This window comes from Austrofundulus limnaeus, unplaced genomic scaffold (assembly GCF_001266775.1).
Source record: "Austrofundulus limnaeus strain Quisiro unplaced genomic scaffold, Austrofundulus_limnaeus-1.0 Scaffold468, whole genome shotgun sequence".
Classification (NCBI taxonomy): domain Eukaryota; kingdom Metazoa; phylum Chordata; class Actinopteri; order Cyprinodontiformes; family Rivulidae; genus Austrofundulus; species Austrofundulus limnaeus.
This window is the reverse complement of record NW_013952870.1, coordinates 249,368-264,633: the sequence shown is the minus strand read 5'-3', so window position 1 is coordinate 264,633 and position 15,266 is coordinate 249,368. Positions and strand designations below refer to the sequence as shown.

Genomic DNA, 15,266 nt, shown 5'->3' with positions numbered 1-15,266 from the left:
GGAACACACTGGACCACTGTAGTTTTGTGGGTCTTTTTGTGAACATCATAGTTTTCTTTTTGTTCAGTAACAGACAAGATTTAAAGAGCCAATGCTGTATTTTCTCCAGTGCTGATGCAAGGATAGATGATGCCTCCTGTGTGCTCTTAGCAGGTGTAAAAATAACAGCATTATCAGCATACATTTGAAAGTGGACTTTTTGGCAAACATTTGGAAGGTTATTTATATAAATATATATATAAATAACCTTCCGCAGCCCTGCATGTTTTACTTGTTTCTCGCTTCCAACACACCTGATTTAAATGAATAGATTATCAGGCGACTGCTGAGCTTGGAAGAGTTAATTCACTGACTGAATCAGGTGTGCTGGAGCAGGGAAAAAAGTAAAACCTGCAGGTCTGCGGACATTGAGGACCATAACTGATGACCCCTGAAAAAGCAATTTCACTTGGCCATTCAATCATTTTGCACATAAGGGTATTTTGAACATACATTATTATTCCCCCMCCTCCTTCCTAAATACATTATATCCAAGCATATTTACAACAGCATCTGGGGCCTCATGCATAAAGGATTGCGCAGCTTTCACACTAAAAGTTGGCGTACAGACAAATTTAGAAAAGTGCAMCRCACCAAAAAATTCAGATGTAYAAAAGTGTGCACACACAGGTTCCTGCGCACCTTTCCTTTATACATCCCAAAGAACGTGGAACTTAACGCACGTGAGACACCTCCTCTGRCACACCTCCWTTTAAATATGTTAAATAGATGTAAAAATGTCCAGCGTGTGAGGTTCTCCTCAGATTGCCCTCTCTGTGGGATCAGAAATGATTTTTAGATGCAGGAAAATTATACAAGAAATGGAGAATGAGTGAGAAAACTGTCTAAAGAAGTAGTGGTTAAAATGTGTTTGCCACTCACAAAGCTGTGTGTGGGTGTTGGTGTGTGCGCGTGTGCTGTTATTTTCAGCAGCGCATGAGGCTGAGAGACATTTCCACCTTTACCCGTCTTTAATAAATGACTGTAAACACAGAGAAACTTATGACTTTTGTAGAACTTTGAAAAATATTTATTAAATAGTTGATGTGAAGAAACGAGCATTTCCTACTCTTGTAAAAAACAGAACAATTAACGCACCCGTCCTCCTCCGCCTCATCTCGTAAAAAAACTGACGCGTGGGGGATACCCGGCACGTCAAAACTGGATGCAAAAGGCTACTTGACCAAGTGTCAATATATTGATGCGGGGGGAGTGAGAATGCGTTGGACTCACAGTGCTGCGAGTTTCTGCCGCGGTGTGGGACTGGGAACAGCTGACATTGATCCATATGCACAATTTTACACAGCAATAAATCTATTACGTCTTGTGGAGCTGAGGAATCATCACAGCTGAATATGCTGAGTTGACAAAGTTTTTTCTCAGTGAGAATTAAAATGTTTCTTAGAAAATTCACACATTATATTTCCCTCAGCTGTGTGTGTGCTCCGCAGGCCTGCGCACTGCATGTGTTTCCAACTACAACAATATAAAAAGTTTAGGTTTACAGACTGGACTGAGGTTCTTTGATCATTTTTAGGCTGATCTATTTTCTTGTCTGAGGTTAAATGATTTTCAGTCCCGGGGTTCAGTTTCATGATCATTCGAGTTTAAACAATAAAAACTCAAACTAAAATAAAAATCTAACACCATGTTCAGATGCTCCTTACATCCAGAAAACACAACAGAGTCATTTTTCTGTGGATTCAGGTCAGATTAATGACTTTGTGGGTTAAAACTGTCGACTGAAAAACTTTGCGTGGCTGCCGCACATTCTCACGGCAGGTAACGCAACGATGGTTTTGATATATCATAACATGGGCGTAGAACCTGGCGCATGCAACTTTTTTGTGCATATGCACCTTTTATACATGAAGCCCCATGTGAAGTATGGGTTAACCATGTCTCTGTGAGTCCTAAAGTCGATATTGGAACTGCACAGCAGATGTTCACGTCTTCATACTCCATTTGTTTAAGTGGCCGCCAAATAGTCCTTTTTGATGATGGATCCCATACTACTTTGGCCTGATTTAATGTATGGAATATTTTGGTGGTTGTGTGCTATTTGAACACTGGATTCCTGTTTTATTGGAGGCTGTTGGTTAGGACAGAAGACAGCAGTTGTTTGTGCTAGCTGAGTTGCACACTCACCAGTGCACACTCCTGTGTCTTTTCCTCCGCTTTGCTTCTTCTGCAAGTGCACAGTCACCGGCATAAYCCTGGTGGAGCTCATGGAAAGGTCCAACCCAACTGAACCAATATTACGCTCCATACGCAATGAAACAGCTACTCCATGGCCGCTCATGTCTCCATGCGCAGCACCACCAGTCAGCAACACATCTGCTCCAAACCAGGAAGAGACGCTGGCAGAAACCCGAACATCTGTGCCAGCAGGACGTCCTAAGGCCTCTGGAAGAGGCGTGTCAAACAAGCAAACCGCTTGTTCGCATCTGGCAATGACCAGATRTTTTGTGCGCCACTGCTGGTACTGTTGTGTCTTCTGCAGCATTTATGGCGCTGTTTGCTGGTGGTGTTGGGCCTGGATTAAGTTCGATACCTCCAGCCAGAAGTAGTACAATCATCAATTGAGTAGAAATCGCACTGTTGTTTGATGAAGATCTCTCGGGTGCTTTAGATGGTTCTTAGGAAGTCCATTGTTAAGAAGTTTGGCACATAGAAGGTGATGGCTCTCGATGGCTTGTGTGAATAAGCAGTTTTGATTCTCTTGCAGAAAAGAATGCTTGAGAGACAGAATTGATTGTGTGGTGATATATAATATCATTACTMAGCTCTGTAGGTTCARATGGTTGCTTAAGATATCAGGGTGGTTTTAGTAGAGAGCGCACAGCTCCTGCCAAACTGTGCATTCCACCAGCAGCCATCTTGTCTTTTCCCATGGATGGTCCCGTGTCTTGATGCACAGCTGATTGGATTCTCCTGCTCAGGGCTGGAGAAATTTTCTTTGCCTTTTTCCTATAACCCCAGGATCTTTTAGGAAGTTTAAGATGACTGTCTTACTGCATCCAACCTCAAGCAGCAACGTCACGCTGTAAGAGGCCTTGTTAAGCAGCTCAACAATCWGACCACATTCAAASAGAGAAAGCTTTTTTGCCTTTGCCGTTATGAGGTAATGTCACTATGGATACCTGACAGAAAATGACACTGAATCCACATTTTTGCAAAGATTTGGGCTTTCAAAATCTGTGGTCTTAAACTTTTGATCAGCTGAACAATCTGTTTCAGCTAAATGACTGTTTGCAATAAAATGCTTAATCGTTTATTTCTTTTGTTTGTTTCACTTCTATTTCATCTTTTTGCATCTCCAAGCTTTACTTAGAACCTTCTTAAGATCCAACAGTGCAAAATATGAATTCTTGCCATTTTCCAACTGGTCTTACAATTTTGATCAGGAGTGTAAACTCAAAGAGAATGAAGAATGTGAGTGTGGAACTCTGTCAAGATGAGTCAATAACCTTTAATAACCGCACCAGTGATTCATGGGAAATCACATAATTTACACTTCCTAAAACATCTCAAGGTTTTAAAAGTTTGGAGACAGTATGTCAACAAATGTTTAAACAGCTGAGGACAACATTGATGCATTTTATTTGACATGTTCCTGTTCTCTGCCCCTGACAGACGCTCTACCACACAGGACGGTATACAAACAATAATTTAAAACAAGACAGTAGGTTTTAGCCTAATGAACACAACATAAATTAATTACCTTTTCGGACACAGAGGCGAAGCCTTTGGTCGGGTGCGGTGTCCTCATGTCAAACACGTGGAATTTACCCTCCAGTGATGTCGCAACCAGCTTGTTCATGTTCACATCCTTCCTGTCAAACTCCACACAGCAGACCTGGTAAAAATGTAAACATCACTGTATGTGATATATATACAGCTGTACTGTGTTTAGTGTCAGCTGTTCTGGCTCCTATTTTATCTTGAATAAATTCAGGAGGAAGTGAATAAAACTACCCTCCCTGAGGCTTTATGACTGAGTGATGATGACGACGATGATGAATCTAACTCAAACTCTTCTGTAAATCACAGGTTATTTAGAAGTTGAATTATTCTCTGATGAACTGACTGGATCATGTTAGTTTGAAGAGGAAACCTGTTATTTATTTATCTGTAATTATATTAAAGTTGTCTTGGAACGTCTTATGCCTGATACTTAAATGTGCAGAAAATATTTATAGATTTCTTCTGCATCTTGAAATGGGTTGACCCAAAAAGGATAATCGGTGGTAGATGTACTACTAAAGGTTACTTTAAAATTCCTCCACACACACCTTTTACCTTACGGGTGATAATGATTGGTTTAGACACAGTTATAAAATCACAAATACCTGAATCAAACAACAGTTAACTGATAAAGTTTAGATAATAATTTGAAGTGTTAAATAATGTTTTTAAGTGGTGGTCCACAGAACTTCATCTCACCCCATTTTTAATGTTGGTTTCCCACCGCAGGGACATGTTTCTCAGATCGAACAGTTTGACGTCGCCGTTGTCGTAGCCGGCACACACACACCGGTCCTGATCGTTGAAAGCGTGACCTGAAACGTATGACACACAGAACAAATCATTAACAGCTCCACACACTCATGTTTGAACTTTTGTCCCACATGGGTGGTCAGGATCTTTCAGGTCTGTGTAGTACTGAATGACAACATTCTGATTTTACACAGGAAGAAAGAACTGAAACAACAGTAAAACTTTCTGTCCTGAGACACTCTCTTACCAAAGGCCACAGTCCAGCAGTCTCTCTTAGTTTCTCCTTCTACAGGCTCCATGTTGGCCACAGGGAAGTCCTTCTGCCGGGGGTCCCACACCTTTACTGTCCCTGCAGCGCACAGCAGAAAGTCACATCTCCTTACAAATAAAGCTTTAAAAATTAAAACTGGGGTTTTCCACTGCATATTATTTGGCTAGGGGCCAACAGGCTCCATGCCTCCCCGCCAGGTTAAGCTTTGTTTGTTTACGCAGAGTGGACGTCATTCCTGGAGCATGTGCTAGAAATAGCACTCACAATCATTGAGTAGTAAAGCTAAAAAGCTATCGTAATGACTCAGCATGCAAAAAAGCAGTCATAGTCATCTAAAAACTCTTTAGAGTTCAACAATACGTTAAAAAGGGCAACAGGAGAGGCAGCTGCAACTCGCTGGACCCACAGAAAAACACAGCTCCTCCATCACCTCTGTCCCAGTGAGGCAGCACAGCTCATCTCTCTCCACACACACAACTAGCCCCCCACTCCCCTGAACATTAACCCTTTAGGGCACATACAGTATCTTATAGCTTTACCTCCCAGAGCAGCCCATTATTTTCAGCGATTGGTAAAAAGTTTCTTTTTGTAGTTTTATTTTTTTTAAAACATTACTGAAATTTTACAAGGGTTAGAGTTCTTCTGAGGTTTTACAAAGGTAATGATTAGTATCCTAGGTCGCAGATCAATGACTGACTTTGTAGTCGTGTCATCTGATCTACAGCCACGTTTTGGACACTTGGGTGCAGGGCCAGCCCCAGACATTTGGGGGCCCTAAGCAAAATCTGTTTTGGGGGCCCTTTGGGGTAAATGATACGCAAAACTAAATGCTGTACGTAATTATAAGCCCAGTGCAGAAAATGTGACCTCTAAGAACACACTGTAGTTTACTGAATGATCTGAATGATGCTCAGTGTTGAAACGTTTATAGAGAATTAACTTTGCTTTGGCTACTACAGGATTCCAAATTTAAAGTTTAAACAAATATACATGATGCCAATTCAACAGAATAAAAAAAGGTTACAGTACGTTAAAACATTTATTCTCTGAATTATAACCGATAACAAGCCAAGTACATAAATAAAACATTGAATACACATTCAAATCTTAACATGATAAAATATTTACAAAATGTAAGGCTTAATAAATGTATTAAAACTTTAGAAAAAAATGCATTAATTTGAAAAATCATAATGAAAAATTATGAAAATACACTGTTTAAAAAACATCTAAAAATCTTGAACACCAGAATTAAAGTCCTAATTGCACCCCCATCACCTTTTTTTTTTAAAGTTCTGTTCCTTGTTCCTTGAAATGGCAGTTCTCAACAAATTGTGGGTCTACTTGATTTTTGGAAGCAAAATCAGCCAAACTGTCATAAATCTGACCCCCAACCTCATTTTAAGAATTCAAAGTCTCTGTGAACATCTGCAGGAGCTCTGCAGACTCTCTCAGCTCAGACCTGGTCAGACATGTGAGGACCATGGAGCAGGATCAGCTGGTGGCTTTCATCATCTGGTTCAAGTTTTCATTACTTCTGTACACAAAATTCAGTTTTCCAGGAAAGGCATCTTCTCACACTGGTGGGGGTTCTGGGGGTTCTCCCCCAGGAAATTTTGATTAAAATAGATGCTGTTTCCTGCATTCTGAAGTATTTTAACATTTTGCTAAACATATTAAAATAAACACTTGATTTTATAACTATTTTACTGTGAATGTTTGAATCATCCTGGTTTTAAACTCACTGCTGGCCAAGATCAGGAAATTAATGTGATAATTTATCAAACGAGTTGAGTTCCATTTGACCTTTTTTCTATTCTTGATTTAGTTTTATTTGTAACACATGACATTGTGCCATGCAGTGCTGACTTAACTACGTGTTTAAAATAAGAATATTAATATTTTACCCAATAAACAGGTGTAATTACGATAACCACCTAAATTTACTGATGGGCCTATTTATACCCAAAACTAACATGACATCATGCAACCTACAAATAAAAATACTAAAGTTCCTAAAAGATTATTAAATAAGCAGCTTTTCATAAATATCAGGTCATTATTAAGCAATTTAAACTCAAAAACCAAGTCTCTCCTTTCTTCTTCTGTTTTTCAATTTGGGAGGGGCTGCTCGCAGTGAACGTTAGTTTCATCCACCAGCTGCCGTGAAGGCAGCTGAGTCAGTACCAGCAGCATTTTTTGGGGTAAAAAAACAAAAACACAAGTGACTGTGTAGCAGCCAACAGAACTGGTCGTTCTGTGATCCTTCAGAACTCAGACAGCCAGCTCTGCACCCCGGTGATCAACAGGTCTACACCCAGCACCGCGTTCTCCTGGTGTGTTTACAGACGGCTCGGAAAAACATGTTACCACATCTTCATAGTAGATTAAACAGTTGTAAAGGTAACAAAAAGTGCGGGGCCAGAGGGTACAGATACGGAAAGTGAGGGGGACATGTCTCATGCGTCCATTACGCCCATCTCAGTGTTAACTCTATGGTCAGTTCAGTTTACCATGCTTCTGTCTCGGGGCTCCCTAGTGGCCTCGGGGCCCTAAGCAGCCGCTTAGTTCGCTTATACCTTCTGATGGTGGGGGAAGACACCAATAAGATGCCAGACAGACCTGGTAGACCCAAGCGTGTAGTGAGGGTTTGCTGGGAATGCCTGGCAGAAGAACCCGTCAGACAGATCTTCAACTCACACCTTCGGGAGAACTTCACCCACATCCCAGCTGAGGCGGGGCACATTGAGTCCGAGTGGGCCATGTTCTGCGCCTCAATTGTTGAAGCAGCTCCCTTGAGCTGTGGCCACAAGGATGTTGGTGCATCTCGCGGTGGCCAACTCTCGGTGGTGGACACCCCGGGTAAGGGAGGTTGTCAAGCTGAAGGAGGATCTGATCTGAAATGAATATAGCTCGGTCAAAACATCCCTAACCAGCCTGTAAAAAATATAGATTTTTAGTGATCTTTTTACAGGCTGTTTAGGGATGTTTTGACAAGCCATATTGTTACACATTCCTTCACATGTATGACGTTCAAAATTCATGCAGCTAGCACCTTCCTCTCTCAAGTTATGACTAAAATTAATCTTAAAGAAACATGTTGCTTCCTGCCCGACTCAACCAAGCTACTCCCCGCTGCCTCCAGCGTCCTCAAACCCCACCGTCAATCCGACCAATCACGTCTCTTGGGCCATCTCCGCCCACATCAAGACCTCTGCCAATCACAATTTGAGACTTCTCAACCCACAGGACAATATGTTCTGCAGAGACCCCTACTTGGTTGTCACCAATTCTGTTCACAACTTACATGGACAGAATTTCTCGGTGCAGCCAGGGGACGGAGGGAGTCCTGTTTGGTAGCCTCAGGATTTCATCTTTGCTGTCTGCAGATGACGTGGTTCTGTTTGCATCATCACGCCAGGATCTTCAGCTCTCACTGTACACTCTGTTGTTCACAGCTGAGTGTGAAGCGGCTGGGATGAGGATCAGCATCTCCAAATCTGAGTTCATGGTCCTCGGTCAGAAAGGGGTGGACTGCTCTCTCCGGGTTGGGGGTGAAGTTCTGCCTCAAGTGGAGGAGTTCAGGTATCTTGGGGTCTTGTTCACGTGTGAGGAAAGAATGGAGCATGAGATTGATTGACGGATTGGTGCAGCTTCTGCAGATTTGCAGACTCTGTACCGGTCTGGTGTGGTGAAGAGGGAGCTAAGCTGTAAGGTAAAGCTCTCTGTTTACCTATCAGTCTACGTTCCTAACCTCACCTATGGTCAAAAACTTTGGGGTAGTGACCGAAAGAACAAGATCGTGGATACAAGCGGTCGAAATGAGTTTTCTCCGCAGGGTAGCTGGACTCTAGGGTAAGAAGTTCAGTTATCCAGGAGAGACTCAGAATAGAGCCGTTGCTCCTCCACATCGAGAGGAGCCACTTGAGGTGGTTTGGGCATCTGGTAAGGATGCCTCCTGGACGCCTCCCTAGGGAGGTGCTTCAGGCATGTCCAACTGGGAGGAGGCCTGGGGACCCAGGACACGCTGAAGAGACTAAAGCAGGGGCCTCCAACCAGTAGCTCGTGAGCTACCAGTAGCTCCTGAGCTCGTTTGAAGTAGCTATTCAGTGCTTATGAAAAAGTAGGAGAAGCAAAATTTTATTTGTCACTGGCCAAACAAACATTAATTTAATTCCAATCAATCTATAGATGTCCCTTCCCCTTGGTTGTCAATCAAATAGTTTAGGGCTCAGTATGGTCGATCGGCAGACGACACGTGGTTGTGTAGTTGTTCTGCATTCATTTTCACACACACCTTTCATAGCCCCTTGAGACACACCAAGCCAAACTCCTGGGAAACCCCTCCTGCTGCGGTATATGTCACTACAGGGGGTTTCTTCCTGCTGGAATCCACAATGTGAAAAAAAAAAATCGGAGACCCATCGGCCAACATTGTGCACAAATCTGTTGCAGTTAAACCGTAACGTATTAGTGTGAAATACACTATAATATGAATGAATAAACTTAACAAAAAGCACATTCATGTAAATTCAGTGTTATTCGTGGTGGTTTCATGTGAATTGAAGACAATGTTTTTTTGTGCAAAACAAGCTTATTGCAATGGTTTAAGATAAAGTTTAAAATTAAATGTTGCAAAAAGTAGCTCTCGGACAATTTAATTTTGTGAAAGTAGCTCTTAAGGTAAAAAAGGTTGGAGACCCCTGGACTAGAGCCTCTTTCGTAAGTCAAATCAGTGAAATCGCCGTACAGACCGGCCTTGGATTTATTCCTCTCCGGGTCATCATAAAATCACAGGAGAAGCCGGCCAGGTCCTGCACACATGTACACATTCATAAATGAACCAGCAGTGGAGAACCAAGAGAGGCGTGGAGCAGAACTCAGCTGGGCTGAAATGGGGCGCAACGTATTTATGGTGGGAGAGACTGCTGCTGCGTTGTATCAAACAAGTGATCCTGTGGTGGTTAAACATTTTTTGAACTACACTGTGTTCCAGATTATTATGCAGAAAGTGTTTAGGAGTGATAAGGTAATAATTTTTTGGTTTGTCAGTTAAATTCATTGATGGTGATGTGTGTCAGGGCTCTTTAAATCACTGAAAGCAATTGCACACACCTGTGCTAATTAGTTTTGCAGGTGTGTCCAATTAAAGGCAAGACTACTTAAAAAAGGCTGTCCCACATTATTATGCAGCCTACATTTTCAGCCAAAATGGGAAAGAAAAATGATGTGTCGGCTGCTGAGAAGCAACAAATTGTGGAGTATTTAGGTCAAGGCATGGCTACAATCAAAATTGCCAAGATACTTCATCGTGATCATCGCACAGTCAAGAAGTATGTAGCTGATTCACAGCACACAAGTGTGCGTGCTGATAAAGGAAAATTGAGGACTCTTTCCAAAAGGCAATTACATCGGGTTAAAAGAGCAGCTGCAAAAATGCCTTGTCATAGCAGCAGACAAGTTTTTGAAGCTGCTGGTGCCTCCAACACCCCCCGAACAACAAGATGCAGGGTCCTTCAGAGGTTTGCAGCTGTGCGTAAGCCATCCTGTCGACTTCCTCTATCCACGGCACACAAGCAGAAACAGCTCCAGTGGGCCAAACAATACAGGAAGACTGACTTCAAAACGGTTATGTTCACCGATGAGTGTCGTGCAACGCTCGATGGTCCAGATGGATGGAGTGGAGGATGGCTGGTTGATGGACACCTCATGCAAACAAGGCTGCGGCGCCAACAAGGAGGAGGTGGAGTAATGTTTTGGGCTGGAATCATGGGGAGAGAGATTGTCGGCCCCTTTAGGATCCCTGAAGGGGTAAAGACGACATCCATAATGCAAGTGGAGTTTCTCAAACAGCACTTCCTGCCATGGTTCAAGAAGAAGAATTGTGCATTCCGCAGCAAGATCATTTTCATGCATGATAATGCACCGTCTCATGCTGCAAAGAACACATCTGCATCTCTGGCTGCTATTGGCATAAAAGGGGACAAACTTATGTTGTGGCCCCCATGCTCCCCTGACCTCAACCCCTTTGAAAACCTCTGGAGCATCATCAAAAGGAGTGTCTATGATGGCGGGAGGCAGTTCACATCTAAGCAACAGCTCTGGGAGGGTATTCTGTTCTCATGCAAAAGAAGTGAAGCAGATACCATCTAAAACCTAACAAATTCAATGGACGAGAGAGTTCAGAAGCTCCTTTCTAACAAGGGGTCCTATGTGCAAATGTAACATCACCTAGAATCAAGTTTTGACTTGAGAACTGTTTGATTTCAGTTTGTAATAACCTGCTAATGCTTATAATTTCACAAATGACCATTTTTTTTTGCTCTATAAAAATAAAAATGTTGAAAATGCTGCTGTGCATACTAATTTGGAACATGCATTTTGAGTGCATTTTGAGTGTTATATACAGTATATATTTTTAAATATACTGTTATCATTGCAGTTTGTTCAAAAACCTTTCATTTGTGCTCTAATAGTTGATGACTGGAAAATTACAATGACTGCAATTCATATAGGTACTTTTGGAAAATCTGAGAAAATATTATTTGCATAATAATTTGGAACACAGTGTAGCTCCACAGTTGCTGTTCTGTGTTGCAATAAATCTGTAGGTTAATCCTCTGCGTCCTATCAAAAAAAATCAGCTCATTACAGCAAACTTGTGGCTAAATATTTTTTAAACTACACAGTTGCTGTTCAGTGTATTTTTTCATTTTCCCTATGTAATAAATCTCCAGCAGCACTGATGTCTTCCTTGTAGTCTATCAAACACACACACACATAACCGATTTTGTGGTTAAATATTTTTTGAACTAGCTACACAGTTGCTGTTCTGTGTTATTTTAAAGTCTAGAGGCCGTCAAAGCAGCCGGCCTGGTGGACTCCAGAGTTGGCTGGCCTCCGCAAGGCAGTAAGATGTAAATGGCGAAAATACAGGTCCCAACCAAGTAAAACCAGGTGGAAACAGCATGTACAGTCCCGCAGTCACTGTAAAAGTGTTTTAAGGGAATGTAAGAGACTTTCTTGGACAAAGTTTTGTGAAGATGTTAAAGGGCCTAGCGCCTCTTCTAAGCTTTACAAACTTCTCAGAAAGGATCCAGTGAACTATCTATCCTTCATTATTCCACCAGAATGATCGACAGTCACACAGACAAGTGTGCTTCAGCATCTCCTCCAGGTGCACTTTCCTGGGGCAGAAGAGACTGAACAGCTTGTCACAGTTGCTAACTCAAATCCAACAGAGGACGACTGGAACAGAGCTGCAAGTATTGTTACTAAAAGCAAAGTAAAATGGGCAATTAATATGTTTGACCCATTCAAAGCTTGTGGTCCAGATGGTATTTTTCCAGCGCTTCTTCAAAGAGGACTGGAATTGCTTCTGGACACATTTACTAAATATATGTTGCTTGTCTAGCAAATGGCTATGTACCAGTTGGGTGGAGGACAGCAAAGGTTGTCTTTCTGCCCAAAACTGGCAAGCCAACTTATAAAGAAGCAAAATCTTTCAGACTCATCAGCTTAACAACTTTCTTGCTGAAGGGAATGGAGAGGTTAATAGATCGACATGTAAGGGATGGTATTAATGCTGTCACTTTTAAGTTCTAAACAACATGCATATCAGGAAGGTCTTTCTACAGAAACAGCCTTACATGATGTTGTTTTGAGAAAAGAACGCAGCCTGGCATGTGGACAATATGCGCTTGGCTGCTTTTTGGACATACAGGGGGCATTTGACAATGTACCTACAGAAACTAAAGAAAGAGCACTTGCCAGCAAAGGTGTGGATGAGACAACAACAAATTGGCTCATTTTCATGCTTCAGACAAGGAAAGCATCTTCAACCGTAGACCTCAGACGGGTCTGTCCACAGGATGGACGGATGGATGATTGGTACAAAGAGGATGTGATTTGAACATTTTAGAGTTTATAGTTTCTTTAAAAAATTTCATTTGGTATTTAATAAAAAAAACATTGTATTTTGAAAATTACAAATGTGTTCATTTTTACAAAACTGTCAAATATATAAAAAACACTGAATTTTAAATGTTTCTGATTCAGATTAGCAAAACCAAATATTGTTTTATGTTTAAATATCAGTTTTCTGCTATAAAAATCCTCCATACATCCTGTCCTTGTTCCTAAGTAACCTGTCCTTGTTTCTGTTCAGAGTCAGAGTGGGAACTGGAGCCTGTCTCAACAGCCTTTGGGTGAAAGCAGGGGACACCTGGACAGGTCTCCAGTCCATCACAGGGAGTCAGACAGGGACAAACAACTAACCACCCTTCCAGTCACATCAAACAGAAGACTGTTTTAAAATAGGGATGTCCCGATCAGATACTCAGTATTGATATCGGTGGCAGATATGGCCATTTTTTGAAAATCGGGTAGAATCGGATTTAGTCATGTGATCGGGCCGATCCAGTTTTCAGCCTCATCATGCTTTACAACTGCTGTTAAGAAGTCAAGACGCACACAAATGTGCAACCATGTCCACAGTGTGGGAACACTTTTCATTGGAAAATGAAGATGCTGAAACTGCATCTTGCAAAATCTGCAAACTGGATGTTTCTTGTGGTGGGAACAGCAGGGCTCAATTTAATGCTATCATGTTCACACCAAACGTGTTGCGCGCCTCCAAAAATCTCAAAACGCACGCATCTTGATGCTGGACGGACGCATTCACAGACCAGAACGAGAAGCAGCAGCAGCAGCAGCAGCGGCAGCAGCAGCAGCGGGGTGTGGGAGAAGCATCTGCCCTCGGCGGGTGAAATAAAGATAAAATAAAAGAAAATGGCTTTGATTTATTTAGTAAAGAGCAAGTGAACATTGCGCACAGCAGATAATTAACTCAACAGATGATTTAGAGGTGATTTGTTCAGTTAGTTTCACCGCTCCAGAAGCTGCCAGCTGACTAACTTTTTTTTGTCCGGACCAGCTGACCCACATCGGCACTTATATTTCCAGCCAGAAAATCCAACTGCAGATGGTCGATTTCAGGTAAAGATCTCCTGTTCGTCTGTTTCGGTTTAGTGAGCAACATTCAGGAAACTGTCACGTGGAAAAATGAGTCTCTCGGATTCAGGGTTCGTTTTCCTCCGAAAACACTGGTGTGAAAAAAAGCTACGGTTGTTAACTTCGCTCTGCGCGACATGCAGCAGGAAGGAGGGAGGAAGTGATCCTGTGACACAACGGCAAGACGTAACTTTTCTACAGCGGGAGGGGGAAAATTTGACGATTTATTCTCTCTTTACGCATTTTAAAACGCCATTTTTTTTCATTTATTTTCAGAATATTTTGAATAAATGGCCCTATAAAAATATAAAAGAAATTGTTTACCTGCCCGGTCGGGCAGGCATTGGGACACACCCACCTGCCTGACAATGGGTTTTACCTGCCCCGGGCAGTCGGGCAATAGGATTTGTCAAACCCTGCTCGGACTGGTTGATGCGACGCATCGAGCAGCAAAAGTTCAGATTTTCTAACTCACGCGGTGGACGCTTGGGACGTACCGTGCGTGCACTGCTCCAAATGTGCCAGACACGCTGCTCGGCTTCTAGACGCCCCTGGATGTACAACCACTTTGCATGTAAACCAGACGCTCCTGATGCTCAAAACGCGTTTGGTGTGAATGTATCATAATACTACCAACCTTGTCATTTCGAAAGAATTAAAAGCTATTGGATCAATATCGAAAGACTTAATCATTAAAAAAAATCGGACTGTATCGGGAGCCAAAAAATCTGGATCGGGACATCACTATTTTAAAACTGAGAACTTTGAGATTTGAGTTGTAATCACTTATTATTAACGATTTATCATATTAACCATTGTCCATTATTATTGATCATTTTTGTGAGGTGTTTTTAATTAAAGATGTAATCAGTCAGACATACCGTATATACACATATACATACATTAATTATTATTAATACTATAATTAAAGGTGAGCCATGTAAATATATGTTTGTATCAAACAAGTAATCCTTCGTCTGACTCTGTACCCCTGAAGTCGTTCTCCGGCTCAGAAAGGTGATCCCCGCTATAGTTGTTTAACTATTGTCAACAAATGTTTTACAATAACACATAATTACATTATGTCATATTTTCAAATTTCTTGTCAGCTTTACCATTTTTTAACAAAAACACGGTGGGCTGTTGGCGGGCTGCCCAACGCGGCTCTACCACCAGGCGTAGCCAGTTTTTGGGGGAAACCCAGTAAAACAAAACACCAAAGTGCTAACACTCACCATCTCTGCTTCCAGTGACGATCTCAGGAGCGCCGTCACCAATACCCAGACCACCAACTCCATCGATGCTGTTCACAATTTCTTTGTGGGCCTTAACGGTGTAAAGTGGTACATCAGGTGTTTCAAGACTCCTGTGGGTGACATACATACACATATTTACACTTTAGTCAAGTCAGTCTTTACCATATATTTCTATTATTCACCCCCAG

At 41.9% G+C, this 15,266-nt stretch overlaps 1 protein-coding gene across 1 annotated transcript in view; it reads right to left on the bottom strand.

Annotated features, from left to right (window-relative positions):
• Positions 1-15,266, bottom strand: part of dnaaf10 (dynein axonemal assembly factor 10) — a 28,187-nt gene that overhangs the window by 7,463 nt on the left and 5,458 nt on the right. The window contains exons 3-6 of the mRNA XM_014025318.1: positions 15,058-15,188; positions 4,787-4,888; positions 4,486-4,601; positions 3,764-3,898 (exon numbers count right to left, since the gene is read on the bottom strand). Coding sequence (XP_013880772.1) covers positions 3,764-3,898; positions 4,486-4,601; positions 4,787-4,888; positions 15,058-15,188 — 484 coding nt within the window. The remainder of the gene's footprint in view (positions 1-3,763; positions 3,899-4,485; positions 4,602-4,786; positions 4,889-15,057; positions 15,189-15,266) is intronic.